At 43.3% G+C, this 15,275-nt stretch overlaps 1 protein-coding gene across 1 annotated transcript in view; it reads right to left on the bottom strand.

Moving 5' to 3' along the window:
- ARK2N (arkadia (RNF111) N-terminal like PKA signaling regulator 2N) overlaps window positions 1–15,275 on the bottom strand; it is an 80,865-nt gene that overhangs the window by 57,342 nt on the left and 8,248 nt on the right. Inside the window, exon 2 of the mRNA XM_084628957.1 lies at window positions 1,667–2,476. Within this exon, the coding sequence (XP_084485083.1) occupies window positions 1,667–2,390 (724 nt within the window). The 5' untranslated portion in view covers window positions 2,391–2,476. The remainder of the gene's footprint in view (window positions 1–1,666; window positions 2,477–15,275) is intronic.

Raw genomic sequence — 15,275 nt, 5'->3', positions numbered from 1 at the left:
CTAGTGAGGTTTTCAAAAATTCCTAGGCACCTGACTTCCATTGCCATCAATGAGAGCTAGGTGTGTAGGTGCTTCTGAAAACCCCACTACGGCTTATCTGCAACTTTCGGGAGCTAAATACCTTTGAAAAACTGGCCTGGTCTATTTATTTGTTCTGAAGGACCTGATCCAAAGCCCACTGAAGTCAATGGGAGCCTTCAATGGGCTTTGAATCAGGCCCCAAGTGCTGAGGGCACTCTAAAAATAATAAATAATGAGACAAGTGACTGTCAAAGTTATCAGTCACATTGTACTATTTTAACTGGTAAATATAGCTACTGAACCACTATTAAATAAACCTCTTTTTTTAAAAAAACAAAAAGAACAGAACCAACCACATAATTATGGAAGTCTGTACCTTTCCCATACCTTCCAATGATAAACTGCATTTCCTGTGTTCAGTCTACATCCTAGCAAAGAGATGCAGCCTTACAGAGTATAAGCAAAATAGCAGTTTTCAAACAGACAGACCAGCACCATTCACCATTATTAAAATAAGCTGAAACAGTTACAACTATTTGTAAAATCGTAGGTAAATTCATCTTTTTTATATATTCATTCATTTTAGCTGTCAAAGTTATTAAGACTGCCATTTTCCTTTAAATCTTCCTTTAAACTACAGAAATATGCTGTTATTTAGCATACAGTTTATCCCCCAAACATCCTCTTTAGTTAGCAGAAAGGGGGAAAAGGCAGATCCACCCAGGAAAGACTGGCAAACCAAAAACTTTATTTTAAATTTTATTTTATTTTTTAACGTTGCTATACGATGAAGGTTTTGAGGTATAGTATATTGGAAAAATAGTTCACACATAATCCTGACCATGGTATTTGCACCAATTAAATAATGAAGTCTAACCGATGAGAAACTTTAAGAAGTTATCTTTCTTCTGCTATAAAAATCATGAGAATGCCCCAATTTGCTGCACCCAGCTTGTCAACATGGATATAACAGAGAATTCAGAAATATAAAAATTATAGATTCATGTAACAGAGAAGGATGGAATTGGCTTACTCCTAAAATTTTGAAACACCAGGAGTGGGGACAATTTGGGGCACGTACAAATAATTTTATGTATGCCCTAAAGTAAGTGGCCAGCTGCAATTTGCATGAATGTAACGAACAAAAAGGTTAAGTAAACTACTTATTTGAAATGTAGAGCTGGAAAGCACAGCATAAGTGCAACACTGGAGAATGAGGCCTTATGGTAAAATGGGCAATAGATATGCCATATTTTTTCCAAACACAGATGCAGAGATGCTATTGTAATATATTAAAGTGCGGATGCCCACTTATAATAATGTATTGGCTAAATATGCTGTTATGATTATTACCATCTAACCAGCAGTGATAAGAGTTCATATAGGTTTACAAAGAAAAATCTGAAAATTCCAAGATAGTCCCTTCTACAATTTACCTGTACAATTTGCTGTTGTGCAAAAGCAAACTGAAAACCTCAGAACAGAGTTTAAAATTTGCCATGTCTTGTTAATACACTGCAGTCTTCAAATTTACACAGAGCTGCAGTTCTCCTGGTTTTTCTCAAGTGTCACTCATCTAATTTAGCATGACAGCTGAGAAACGATGTCAGGCGCTTTACAGTTCAGTTTAAAAAACATCCTCTACCTGGTATCTCTGCCGTGATTGTCTTGCTGCTCCCTGAAACCTCTTCATCATCTTCTGATGAACTCGTGCTTGAGTCACAGGTCAGGTCACTATCACTGGTACTGCTGTCCTGCAGCAGATTGTATTTCTTGCGAGCAGCTGCCTCCCGTTTTTGTCTTAATAACCGGATTCTTTCTTTGTGCTTTTGGCTCCGATGACCTTTTACCTTGGTGACTCGTCCATTCTGCTTATCACTAGACTGTCGATTTTTCTTGGCAGCCATAGTTGATGTTTCACTTTCAGACCTGGACCGTCTGGATTTTCTCCCAGCTGCAGCCCCAGAAACTCCAGAAGGGTCTCCCTCTACAGGAGCTTCAGCCTGACAGGGCTCATTCTCTTCTGCGGAAGACAGCGTATCTGAATCAGCCAAATGCCCACTGGAAGAAGGGGAAAGCATGCAGTGATTAGAAGAGTCACTCTCATAAATTTGGCCTGCTGTTGGCTTATCACTCTCTGTTGATGCTAACTGAGACTCCGAGGAGTCCCGTCTCAGTTCCATCAGTAAGCACGGCATTGAGGAGAGCACCATAGAATCTGCTACAATGGGCACACCATCTTTCTGAGCACACGTGTCTAGTTCTATAGGTCCATCTTCACCAGGAGCTGTCTCTTGTTTTTCAGAGAGTTTTGGTGAGACTTCTGAGTCAATGCGTTCTTCTACTTTTCCCACTGCCTCCATCTTCATTTCAGAATTCCAAGCTCCTCCTTGTCTCAAAGCATGGAGTCTAGAGGACTGGGGGAACTAGATTAGGTTTTCAACAGCAAAGCAACCTGCATAAGAACAGAACAGTAATGACAATTTACTCAAATAGCAGAATCACTTCTACTTTTTTGGTCATGTCCACAATTTCACACAGTGAGACCACTTCTTTATTTAGTTAAAGCTAGTAAGGTACATTACAACTTTGGCTGTGGTACTTTTCTTTAGCTTCTGCCTTTTCCTGGTTAACTCAGTCTGTTACACTGACATGCTTAATGCTTTCCCTCTTAATGAAAGATGGCACTATCATTGTACAAAATACACTTCAATCTGCGCTAGTTATCACAACAGATCAGAAATAAAAACAACTGCAGTTTCTAAACTCTTACTTTGGAAGGTTTAAATTAATACAATATAAGCAGATTTTGAACTTTTATCTAGAAGTAATTTTTAATACACTTTAAAGGAAACTTCAGTATTGGTAAAAAGTGACATACTGAAACCCCAAAATCCTGAAGTCCTCTACCTGGGGAGGCCACCTTTACGGGTGACAACATTGTTCAGTTTCCATGCCAGTGGGAACCCAATGAGTGTTAGCAGTCCACTTCCAGTAGCACTAAATCTGCTGAGGCACTGGTTTAGTACCAGCCCATAGAGAAGTGGCACTGATGGTTCATTTACAGTGAAGTACTAACAATACTTCATACAACATTTAGGTGCTCCATGAAGGTCTCGGATATGAGTATTGACCCATCCTGACCTGGTTTTGCTGATAAGATCTGTCAAGGGAACAGCATAAGATGGTACAGCTTCTGACAAGAAACACTTTCTATCCACACACAGTTTCAATCGCATCTTTTACTTCAAGTTATAGTTTGATCAGCACTGTTCCATCTTAAATGTTAAAATCAAACTGTCTAGAAAGCTGCTAACTTGTAGGTCCCCAACCTTTGTAGTGTCTGAGCACCTCCGAAGTATTATAAATAAAAATAGCATTAATTCTTCCACCTTTATCATAGATCTTCTTCCATCCACACTTTAATTTTGACTTCAACATACCGTAAAACCACGCAAAAATCTTTCAATTATCATTCCCACTTATATGTAAGTTAAAGGGGACAATTTGTTTAGGCCTAAAAATTGGTATGTGCTAAACAAAGTAATTTAATAGTTACTACTGTCAACATTCATTATATTGAAAAATATGCAGTGCTATGTTCTAATTTGTGGGAGGGCTTTTTAAAGGCTCTATTTCTGTAGGATCTAGAAAAAGACAATGAGTACTTGTATAACATAAGAATAGCCATACTGGGTCAGACCAAAGGTCCAGCTAGCCCAGTATCCTGTCTTCCTACAGAGGCCAATGCCACGTGCCCCAGAGGGAATGAACAGAACAGCTAATCATCAAGCAATTCATCTGTCACCCATTCCCAGCTTCTGGTAAACAGAGGCTAGGGACACCATCCTTGTCCATCCCCATAGGAAGGATGGTCTAATGGGGAAGGTGCTAATCTAGACTCAGGAGATCCAGGTTCAATTCCCTGCTCCATTACAGACTTCCTATGAGACGTTGGGTACTTCTGTTACTCAGTTTCTCTCTGTAAAATGGGAATAATAGTATTCCTTACCCCAGAGGGTGCTGGGAAAAGGTCTAGATTCTGTTACCAATCCCTTGAATAATCCTAAATCTTGACAGGTTTCAGAGTAACAGCCGTGTTAGTCTGTATTCGCAAAAAGAAAAGGAGGACTTGTGGCACCTTAGAGACTAACCAATTTATTAGAGCATGAGCTTTCGTGAGCTACAGCTCACTTCCTCAGATGCATATCGTGGAAACTGCAGCAGGCTTTATATATACACAGAGAATATGAAACAATACCTATTCCCACCCCACTGTCCTGCTGGTAATAGCTTATCTAAAGTGATTTCCAGCACAAATCCAGGTTTTCTCACCCTCCACCCCCCCACACAAATCACTATCCTGCTGCTATCACCAGCAGGAGAGTGAATTTGTGTGGGGGGGTGGAGGGTGAGAAAACCTGGATTTGTGCTGGAAATCACTTTAGATAAGCTATTACCAGCAGGACAGTGGGGTGGGAATAGGTATTGTTTCATATTCTCTGTGTATATATAAAGCCTGCTGCAGTTTCCACGATATGCATCTGAGGAAGTGAGCTGTAGCTCACGAAAGCTCATGCTCTAATAAATTGGTTAGTCTCTAAGGTGCCACAAGTCCTCCTTTTCTTTTTCCTAAATCTTGAGATTTTTTTTTTTAAATATATTTCACTTCTCCCTAAGTGTCATGAGTGTCAGGCACTACAGTTATGGGGGGTCATAAATGTACTTCCGTCAGACCAGTGAAGGAAGGAAAGTTTAAATTAACAAAACTTTCACAGCGTTGTGCTGACATTTATTAATTGTACTTCAACAAGTAATTGTACTTGAAGTAAATGTACTTCAACAAGGAAATAAACTTGCCATATTAGTGTTGGGCACCATGAAAAACACAAGTATTACAAATCAAGGTTTGCTAAATGAGAAAGTGGAAACTGCTAAGCGGGAATCACAATTACAAATGCTAAAGAAGCAAGTATGGTGATGTATATAGATAAAGAGCATCTGACAGTACTTCAAATGAGCAAAGCTAGTTTGAAACAAAATAGGAGAAGGTCCGTCTGAAGCTGTTAATTTCTAAAGAGAATTCTTATAGACAATATATAACTGCATAAGACCCACTTTCTCTGCCTCTTTTCAAATGTTACAACAGACTACAGTAAGCTGTAGCTCACAAAAGCTTATGCTCAAATAAATTGGTTAGTCTCTAAGGTGCCACAAGTACTCCTTTTCTTTTTAGTAACTCCTCACTTAACTTTGTAGTTATGTTTCTGAAAAATGCGACTAAGTGAAACAATGTTAAGTGAATCCAATTTTTCCTTAAGATTGAATGTAAATAGGGGGGGTTAATTTCCAGGGAAATTTTTTGCCATACAGTACAGTACTATAGTTGGGAGGTGCCCCCGCCTTACCCCACACAGGCACAGCCCACTTGCACTGGAGACAATGAGACAAGCAAGGAGGCTGAAGGTGCTGTAGGCTAGGAGAAGCACACTGCGCAGCAGCAGCGGCAGCTTCCCCTACTTTGCAAGCACCAGGGGTGGGGGGCTCAACCCTCGGCCCGCGCACTCCACCCCTTCTCCCAAGCCCCCACCTTTAACCCGCCTCTTCTCCCCCCCCTTTACTCCGCACACCGCATCCTCGCTCCTCCCCCCTCCCTCCCCCGCCTCCTGCCCACAGCAATCAGCTGGCTTGTGGTGTGTTCAGGAGGGAGGAGCGAGGACACAGTGTGCAGGCTCCCCCTCCCTCCCCTGCCTCCTGAACACCGCAAGCCAGCTGATTGCCATGGGCAGGAGGCAGGGGAGGAAGGGGGGAAGCGCACCGAGTCCTCGCTCCTCCCCCCAAACGCCGCAAGCCAGCTGATTGCCGCACGCAGGAAGCGGGGGGAGGAAGGAGAAGGCGCTGATCTGTGGGGTCTGCCGGCGGGTGGGAGGTGCTGTGGGGGGTGGTGTAGGGGAGCTGGTGGAGGGCTGCCAGCTGTGGACAAAGCAGGCAGCCAAACAACGTTATAGCGAAGCATTGCACAACTTTAAATGGAGCATATTCTGTAACTGAGAAGGGACGTAAGATCGAAACAACGTTAAGCGAGAGGACATTAAGCGGGGTGTTACTGTACATCAAAAAAGAAAAAAAAACTTATAACTAGGAAAGCGAATATACTGAGATGTAAAAGCATCCTAAAACTAGAATACTTTCATGTACTTCACTGGCAAATCTCATTATTATTAATATACCAGTTATACAGATGGAAAAACAGAGGCACAGAGAGTTTAAGTGACTTGCCCTAGGTCAAAAATAGTATTATACCAGGAAATGGATCCCAAGGCTTTGTCTACATTAGATTTTTTTTTGTCTGTAATTCACTATGGATGCAGTTCTCTGTTGGCAACACTGGTTAAAGCAGTAGAGTAGACAAGACTCATGTGGGCTCAGGCATTTTTAACCTTGAGTCCATCCAAGCTTTGTCTACATTAGTTTTCTCCAGTGCTATAACTAGAGAAGTTATACCATATGGGAATTAAGGAAAATTTTGTGGAGATCAAGTCCATGATTTCCTTTCCTTCTGAGCTAGGGAGTCAGAAGGGAAGCAGTATATGCCTGGGCCAGGGAAAGCTCTGGGAACTTGAGATTTACATAGGATACAGAAGTCAACAGGGCAAATGGTTCATGATGTTCAGCAGTCATGCTTCATCTCCGTTGATACGGATGCCTGCTGCTTCTCCACTATTTACCTGCACACATGGTAATACACTGTAAATCCCAAAGCTTGATCTTGTAATCGTGTTTATGGAAATTTTGGATTTCATGATACTCTTTCTTGAGCACCATAACTTTCCCCGTTTTCCTCTCACTGGGATCAAAGAAATGTTATGTCCCTGGGGAAGATCTCAGGCAGAGGTGTGAAAATTCAGCTGCCTGATCTTTGCAGGTGTATGTGGATATTCTTCCACCTCTGCCCCTGAACTGAAGAACATGAAGATTTTGCTACCACCATATCACCGCTAGACCCCAGAAATCACACTACATGCCCCTTGCAGATTGATGATTTTAAAGATTCCATTCTGAAATCAACATCTGCACAATGCTGCTTCACAGAAAAAAAAAGATTCTCCAGCTAGAAGCATGAGGACTGGTGCTTTAGAGCATGTCTTCACATACAGTACTGCAGCTGTGCCACTGTAGCGCTTAAGTGAAGATGCTCCTACAATGACAGGAGAGATTCTCCCGTCAGCGTAGTTAATCTACATCCCTGAGAGGCAGTAGCTATGTCAATGGGAGAAGCTAAGGAAAAACAAATCTTAAGAAATATTATTTTAGTTCTACTTGAGAAATATAAAGAGGAAAGAAAAGCAAAAAGATGATGCTGAAATACTCCCACCCTTTCCTGGAAACATGCTACATAAGTTCTCAAGGTAACCTTAAGAGAAAGCCAAGCAGGCAACTTAAATCAGAAAACCACTGCACTGAAAACTAGTTTGTAAAACTTCACAGGCTCAAATGGATATTTAATTACACAATGTCCAAGAATTCCATTCAGCCAAAACAAAAATTTTGTCCTTTTTCTTAGTGAACAAATGTTTGTCTGAAGATTAAGAAAACAGTTCTTTAAAACAGCACTGTCAGATACTCCTAAATATCTAACATGATCTTTATGAAGAAAGTATTTTCACAGCAATCAACTCATAGGCTCATTTTGACTTCTACTTAAGCAATAAAAACTTATGCAATATTAATTTACACACTGTCAAATAGTGCACCTTTATTTGAATTAAAGTGTATCTTGTGAACAATTTAGGCATTGGTCCAGAAGGACTGCGAAACTCAAGGGTTCTGCCTCAATGCATTAACTGCAGGCATAGTAATACTAAGCATTTCTTTCTAACCTTTAATCAGGTTCTCTTAAAGAACTTCAGAAATCCAATTACACCGCACAAGATCTCCGTAATACATGTATTACTGTTTCCATTTTACATATGGGTAAACTGAGGCACAAAAAGTTGTCCAAACACCACACCAAGACAGTGACAGAAGAAAGAATAAAACCAAGAGGCCATGATTCTCAGTCTACTGCTCTATTACTCCTGGGGAAAATGTGCACGACTGCGCACATGCAGAATTCATGTCCCCAGCAGATTTCTTTGTTTCCCCACAGAAAAATGACTTTCTGATGGGGGAAGCAAAGGGAAGCCGCAAGAACAGTCGTGCGCCCCTCCCCAGCAGCACGTGCGCACCATTTCAGGCACCTGGAGCAGCCGACAGAGAGGTAAATCACTGTAGGGACTATGGATGCCTCAGCCAGTGCTCCTATCCCGCATCGGGTTCAGCTGCTAGTCCCTGCGGGGGGGGGGGGGGGGGAAGAGAGATGGGATTTTCTCTTCCCCTGCAAGGAGCAGCCAAGGCCAAGTCAAATCCACCCCCAGAAAACTCCCCTGGCTGCAGGAATCTCTGCAGGCCCCCCACCCCCACTTCCTGCCCACATCACGCCTCAGCCATGGGGGGAGGGGCTACTGGACAGGGAGCTGCTCCCCCATATGCCCAACCCTGTGCATCTGGATGCCCCCGTAGACAGTTCCTCACACACCTAGAACCCCACCCACCGAACTTCCCACACCCAAACCCCCATCCCGCTGAGCCTCATCCCCTGCATCCAGAGATCCTCTCCTCTCAAATCCCTGCTCCTGAGCCCCACCCCCTGCACCCAGACCACCCCTGATGAGCCCCCTGAATTCCAACCCCCACAACAATAAGCCGGAACCCCCACACCTCGACCCTCCAACAGGCCCCCCAGACCCCCACCCCACCAAGCCCCAAGCCCCTAGCATCCAGATCACCCCTGTTGAGTCCCCTGAACCCCAACCCCCACCCCAATAAGCCCGAACCCCCTACACTTCAACCCCCAACCAACTGCACCCATCCCCCCACTCCACCAAGCCCAAATCCCCTAGCACCCAGACGCTGCTGCTGAGCCTCCTGCTGCTGAGCCCCCCACACCTAGACTCCCCTGCCGAGCCCCATCCCCCGACTTCCCTGCTGAGGCCCAACCACCATCACCCAGACCCCACCCTACAGAATCCCATTGCCCCAGCACCCAGACCCCCACTGAGCTGCCTACACCCAGACTGCCCCACACAGAATCCTCTCACCCCACATCTGGATCCTCCCACACACTAAGCTCCTCCACACTTGGATCCTGCTGGGTGGAGCCTGCCCACACCTGGTCTGCCTTTCGTGGAAAGGTAGGGCCCCGGGGTGTTTCTGGGACAGGCCCAGGCCTTGCGCTAGTTATTCCTCACTGCCGAGAGCGTTCTAAAGAATATGATGAAAGTTTATATTCTCATTATCTCAGCCTAAAATTATTGCTGCCTATATATTTTACGTTTATGTAGCAGACTGAAAGATCCCCAAGTATGTTTAGGTATACAAGCTCGCACACTGTCTAAATACTCCACCACATGTAATTACAGTCACCTCTGAAGTGCAGGGATGCACTACTGCACAGTAAAGCAAAGAGAGGAAGCTTTGGCAAAGGACACTGAAGCAAATTCCTACTCTTACAAAGAGAATTGTGAGACCTTTAATGCCCTCCAATTTTAAGATTTAATCCAAAAGACCCATATATAGGTCTTCATGATTTTCATGCCATCTTTTATGCTTGGAACTCCCTCCCTCCCCTTTAGTACCAATAGGCCACCCTCTCCATTCAAAACCGTTCTTTACTCCTTCAGTGAAGCCCATCAATGATAATCTAACACTGAACTCAAGTTTTATATAAATGTTCAACAACAAAAATATCTAAGTAAACAAAGGAAAACAAGCAAAACTAAATCAATTCAATTGGTCCTTTCTCTGCTGGAAATACTAGCCTCCCTCAAGACAGGTGTGCAAGTACGGACGTTTTCCTTCCCACCCACCACAGTCTGTCATTTTTACTGAGCTCTTGATCAGATTTACTCTGCAAGCTCCAACACCACATCTTTTTGTCTGCTCGTAGAAGATGCCAGGCATATCCATATACATAAAACAACAGAAGACTGCATGGCACTCGGTTTAACTCAAGATGGTGGAGTCATCTTTGCTTGAATTTGAAACCTGGGCTACTTTAGAGTGTCTAGCCTTTTTCACACCACTATACCACCACCTTCTGGATACTGTACTTCTTTATATAGATGGTCCTTAGAAAAATGCTCTCCTAAAGCTGATTCAATAGCACACCATTCTACCTAAGGAACATTTTTGGGGAGTGGACTTGGCTGTTTAGCCAGTTAATTCATAACTCAGGCCCAGCAGCAATCCTAAAAGGTTGGACACTCCATCCTTTCCAACCAATATGGTTACAGAAACATGAGATGAAAGGATGAAACTAAAGCTCTGTTTCAACTGGTTTTGCATAAACAAATGAGGTTAAAAAATAAACTATTTCTATTAAGCCCTCAGACTGTGTATACAAACCAACCAAGACTCAGTAGAGAGGGTATGTGAAACACCTCTGCATTCTTGGGAGAAAAAAAAAAAAAAAAAAGTCCTTTTCCAGTATAAGCAAGCAAGAATTTAGAGTAAAAAACCTCCATTTAAAAATATTAATATAGGTGAACTTGAAAAAGGGAGACTATTAAAGAAAACTAGTCAAGACTGACCAGCCAAGATAATCCAAAACATACCTGTAGGACATGAGCCTGCACTTGGCACTCTATACGCACTCACCAGCTGAAAGGGAACCAAGCAAACTCATTTTCCTTGCTAAAATAAATTCATGAGTTAAATATACAGGAAAAGAGGACAGAAGTTAAGGTGTGTTCGCTTTGTTAAGCGTTTCCCTTCCACTGTGCCTGGCTGTCTATATTCCATTGTTGTGAGTAGCCGGCGTTTTCAAATCTACAAGACTTCTTCCCTCTGAATTCAAGGGAAATGGATTTTTATAAACTGCTTGTTCCTAAAAATGGAGACAGAAGACACTCGATCCACAAAGGGACTCAGGTGCCCTGCCAGCCAGTAGTATTTACAGCTCCAAGTTAAGTGCCCAGCCTCCCCCTGCATTTTATGGGGAGAGTTAGGTTCCTAAAAGAGGGATTCACAGAAGCCAACACACTGAGTGGGGAGCTGCCTAAACTAGCCAGTAATAATTCCAAGGAGAGGTGCAGCATCTAAGCACCATCCGTCAAAGGTAGTTAGGTGCCTAACTACCTCTTGGAGTTAGGCACCTAAGTCAGGTCAGCCCTTTTTCTTTCTCTCACACATACACGCACTCTCAACGGACATCTGCCCCATAATAGCTAATAGCCCAGTGGTTCGGGCACTCACCAGAGCTGCACAAAACCCCTCAAACCACTGATCTGCATAATTTGGAGCAGCTATTTGAATACATCTGGGTTCAGGTCACTGCTCCAAATCAGGCAGAGCATGGATTCAAACTTGGGTCTATCTATCATTGCTAGCTCTTGTATAGAAGTCTACAGCACAGTATGATCAAACAGAACTGAAGGCTGCTGCTAACACATGGACAAGGGGGATCCAGTGGATATAGTGAATTTAGATTTTCAGAAAGCCTTTGACAAGGTCCCTCACAAAAGGCTCTTAAGTAAGCAGTCATGGGATAAGAGGGGAGATCCTCTCATTGATCGGTAACTGGTTAAAAGATAGGAAATAAAAGGTAGGACTAAATGGTTAGTTTTCAGAATGGAGAGAGGTAAATAGGGGTGTCCCCCAGGGGTCTGTACTGGGACCAGTACTAATCAGAATATTCATAAATGATCTGGAAAAAGGGGTAAACAGTGAGGTGGCAAAATTTGAAGATGATACAAAACTACTCAAGATAGTGAAGTCCCAGGCAAACTGCAAAGAGCTACAAAAGGATCTCTCAAAACTGGGTGACTATGCAACGAAACGGCAGTTGAAATTCAATGTTGATAAATGCAAAGTAATGCAAATTGGAAAACATAATCCCAACTATACATATAAAATTATGGGGTCTAAAATTAGTTGTTACCACTCAAGAAAGATCTTGGAGTCAGTGGGGATAAGTCTTTGAAAACATGTACACAATTGTGCAGCGGCAGTGAAACAAGCAAACAACATTGGGAATCATTAAGAAAGGGATAGATAATAAGACAGAAAATATATTGCCTCTATATAAATCCATAGGCAGCAGATTTAAAACAAACAAAAAGTAGTTTTTTCACACAACGCACAGTCAATTTGTGGAATTCTTTGCCAGGGGATGTTGTGAAGGTCAAGACTATAATAGGGTTCAAAAAAGAACTAGATAAATTCATGGAGGATAGGTCCATCAATGGCTAGTAGCCAGGACGGGCAGGGATGGTGTTGTTCCCTAGCCTCTGTTTGCCAGAAGCTGGGAATGCGCGACAAGGAATGGATCACTTGATGATTATCTGTTCTGTTCGTTCCCTCTGGGGTACCTCGCCACTGTCGGAAGACCAGATACTGGGCTAGATGGACCTTTGGTCTGACCCAGTATGGCCGTTCTTATAAACCCAGCAGGATGAATATATATACCCATTTGGAAAGTGAGTACAGGTGGTACCAGTGCCATATCCTCATCTGAAACCTGACTAAAGTGTCTAAGAACATTGATTGAGATCAGCTTCTGCTGGACTATTCTCAGAACCACTTTCTTGATAATTTTGGGGACAAAAGTGGGGTTGCTAGTTGGCTCGAGAACTATCTAGGTTACTGTGCAATTTAGCGTGATCAGTGCGATTGCCCACAATGAGAAACTTTGATAATGTTGATCAATAGAGGACCCAACTACTCTCCAACAACCACGGGGTAACAAGTCCATTTGATATAAATCACAGCTTTCTGATTAAGAATTCCCATTTGTACAATTGGGTCACATAAAAGACTACTTCAAATTCTCAGTTTAGACTATAAACCTTTCAGGGTAGGGACTGTCTTTTATTCCATGTTTATACACTTCTTAACAATGGGACACTGACCAGACTTGAGAACCCGAGAACTACTGTAATAAAATAATTATTTTGATCCTTTCAACAAAGGAGGCATGAGAGCTCTTCACAATGAGAGCGACTCTGGTCTGAAGCTGTCAACTGCAGTCTGGGTTGAGATATTGCAGGTGGTGTGGGAGTGAAGATTCTTTTGACCACTAGCACAGTTGCTCTGTTTATGACTGCATAAAATTTCTTGTGATGCTAATGGGAGTCCAAGATTATTTAGCACCAGATGTATTATAATATTCTGCCCATCAGTTGATGTAGATAAGTAGTAAATTATGATAAGTTATGAGGACAAGGCAGGAGAGGAGGAATTTTAGAACTAAAGCTGAATGAAAGCAGATGATTGTTACGTTTTAACTACACGCACTTTGGTTCCATAAATGGACAATATGCTCTTCAACTATTCTGGCTCAAGGAGGCTCTAGGATGCATGATCAAACCCACTCTCTCCCCTCCAGCTGGTAATAGCAGCATCATGGACTGAATGGTACTACTGGTAACTCTAAATAAGAGGCACTTTAAATTTATTAGTCACTAGCATAGGATTGTTCTCCTGAGTACTCTGGTACCTGCATTGATTATTTTTTGTTTTTGAAGAAGAATAAGGCAATACTGAATTGGCAGTAGGAGAAATATAGTAATATCACCCTCACACTGTAAGAAAAGAGTAGAGAAGCTGGTAAACCTAGCATGTTTAGAGAACAACACTATTCCCTTTAAATAGTCTCACTCAGACTTTAAGGACAGAAGGGACCATCATGATCACCTAGTCCAGTGGTTTTCAAACTGTGGGTTGCGACCCAGTACTGGGTTGCGAAATGTAAGGCACTCAGTCATGGCGGCTCTGGTCAGAATCATTGACCAGGTAGTTAAAAGTCCCGTTGGCGGTGCTGCCCAGCTAAGGCAGGCTAGTCCCTACCAGCTCCGACACCATGCTGTGCCCCGGAAGCAGCAACCAGCAGGTCCAACTCCTAGGCAGGGGGGGCCATGGGGCTCCACACACTGCCCCTGCCCTGAGCACTGGCTCTGCACTCCCATTGGCCAGGAACCAATGGGGGTCGGTGCCTGCGGGCGAGAGCCGCAAAGAGTCGCTTGCGTGCCTCCGCCTAGGAGCCAGACCTGCTGCTAGCCACTTCCAGGGCACAGCGGAATCCGCGATGCCTGGACAGGCGGGAAGTCTGCCTTAGGACCCACATTGTGCCACTGACCGGGAACTGCCAGAGAGAAGCCCATGCCCCAAATCCGCACCCCAAACTCATCATTCCTGGCCGCACCCCAGAGCCTGCACCCCCAGCCCAAAACCCTGACCCCCTCCCACATCCCAACTCCCTGCCCCAGCCCTTAGCCCCCCGCAAAACCCGGAGCCTCCCTCCCACAGCCCAAATCCCTCATTCCCGGTCCCACCCCAGAGCCTGCACCCCCAGGCCAGAGCCCTGACCCCCTCCCGCACCCCAAGCCCCTGCCCCCTCCCGCACCCCAAGCCCCTCATCCCCAGCTTCGTTGAGTTACAGGCATCAACAATTTTCTTCAACTGGGTCACCAGAAAAAAAGTTTGAAAACCACTGATTTGTCTGACCTCCTGTACATTGCAGGCCACCGAACCTCACCACCCACTCCTATAGTAGACCCCTAATATTAAAAGAATTCAGCATTCACTAGTTTGTATTTTTAAATCCCCTCACTCTTAATTGCATGCCCTTATCCAAGTATCGTACTTCAGCAAAGAAGTATATAGACAAAAAAGATTAGATTTATTACACATATTGGGAAAAACAGAAGAAAAAACTTTTCTGATCATGTGTGACAAAATTAAGTCTCTACTCTAAATTCAAATTATTTTTGAAAATTGAGTTATATAGGCTCTATAGTATCTATATAGCCCTAGAATTTTTTTTTTTTAATTGGGTTGTGAAAACTTCCTCTCTAACCAGAATTCCATGGCACTCCGTCCTAGCATGTTTTGCAGCAACCTACCATTCCTGAATTCCCTCACACCATGCTGAATTGATATCCAGCCAGGCTCAACCCACAGCCTTCAAAGGGCTACTGCACACCGCTTTTAATTAAGGCTATAAGTCAGTTTTCAAAATATAGTACATTTTATTGGATGAAATCATGGATATAGATAGGGTATCAGCCACATTATACAGCATCCATTTCCTTATGTCTTGAAAAATATTGTCATCAGGTGTTCTGCTTACATGCTGCTAATCAAACTGTATTGTAAATCCTGGAAAAATACAGGTATTCTGTGGCCAGGGAGTTTCACAGTTCAATTGCACCCGT

This window comes from Lepidochelys olivacea (genome assembly GCF_965140295.1).
Source record: "Lepidochelys olivacea isolate rLepOli2 genome assembly, chromosome: 5".
NCBI classification, from domain to species: domain Eukaryota; kingdom Metazoa; phylum Chordata; order Testudines; family Cheloniidae; genus Lepidochelys; species Lepidochelys olivacea.
This window is presented reverse-complemented; position numbering and strand designations above follow the sequence as displayed.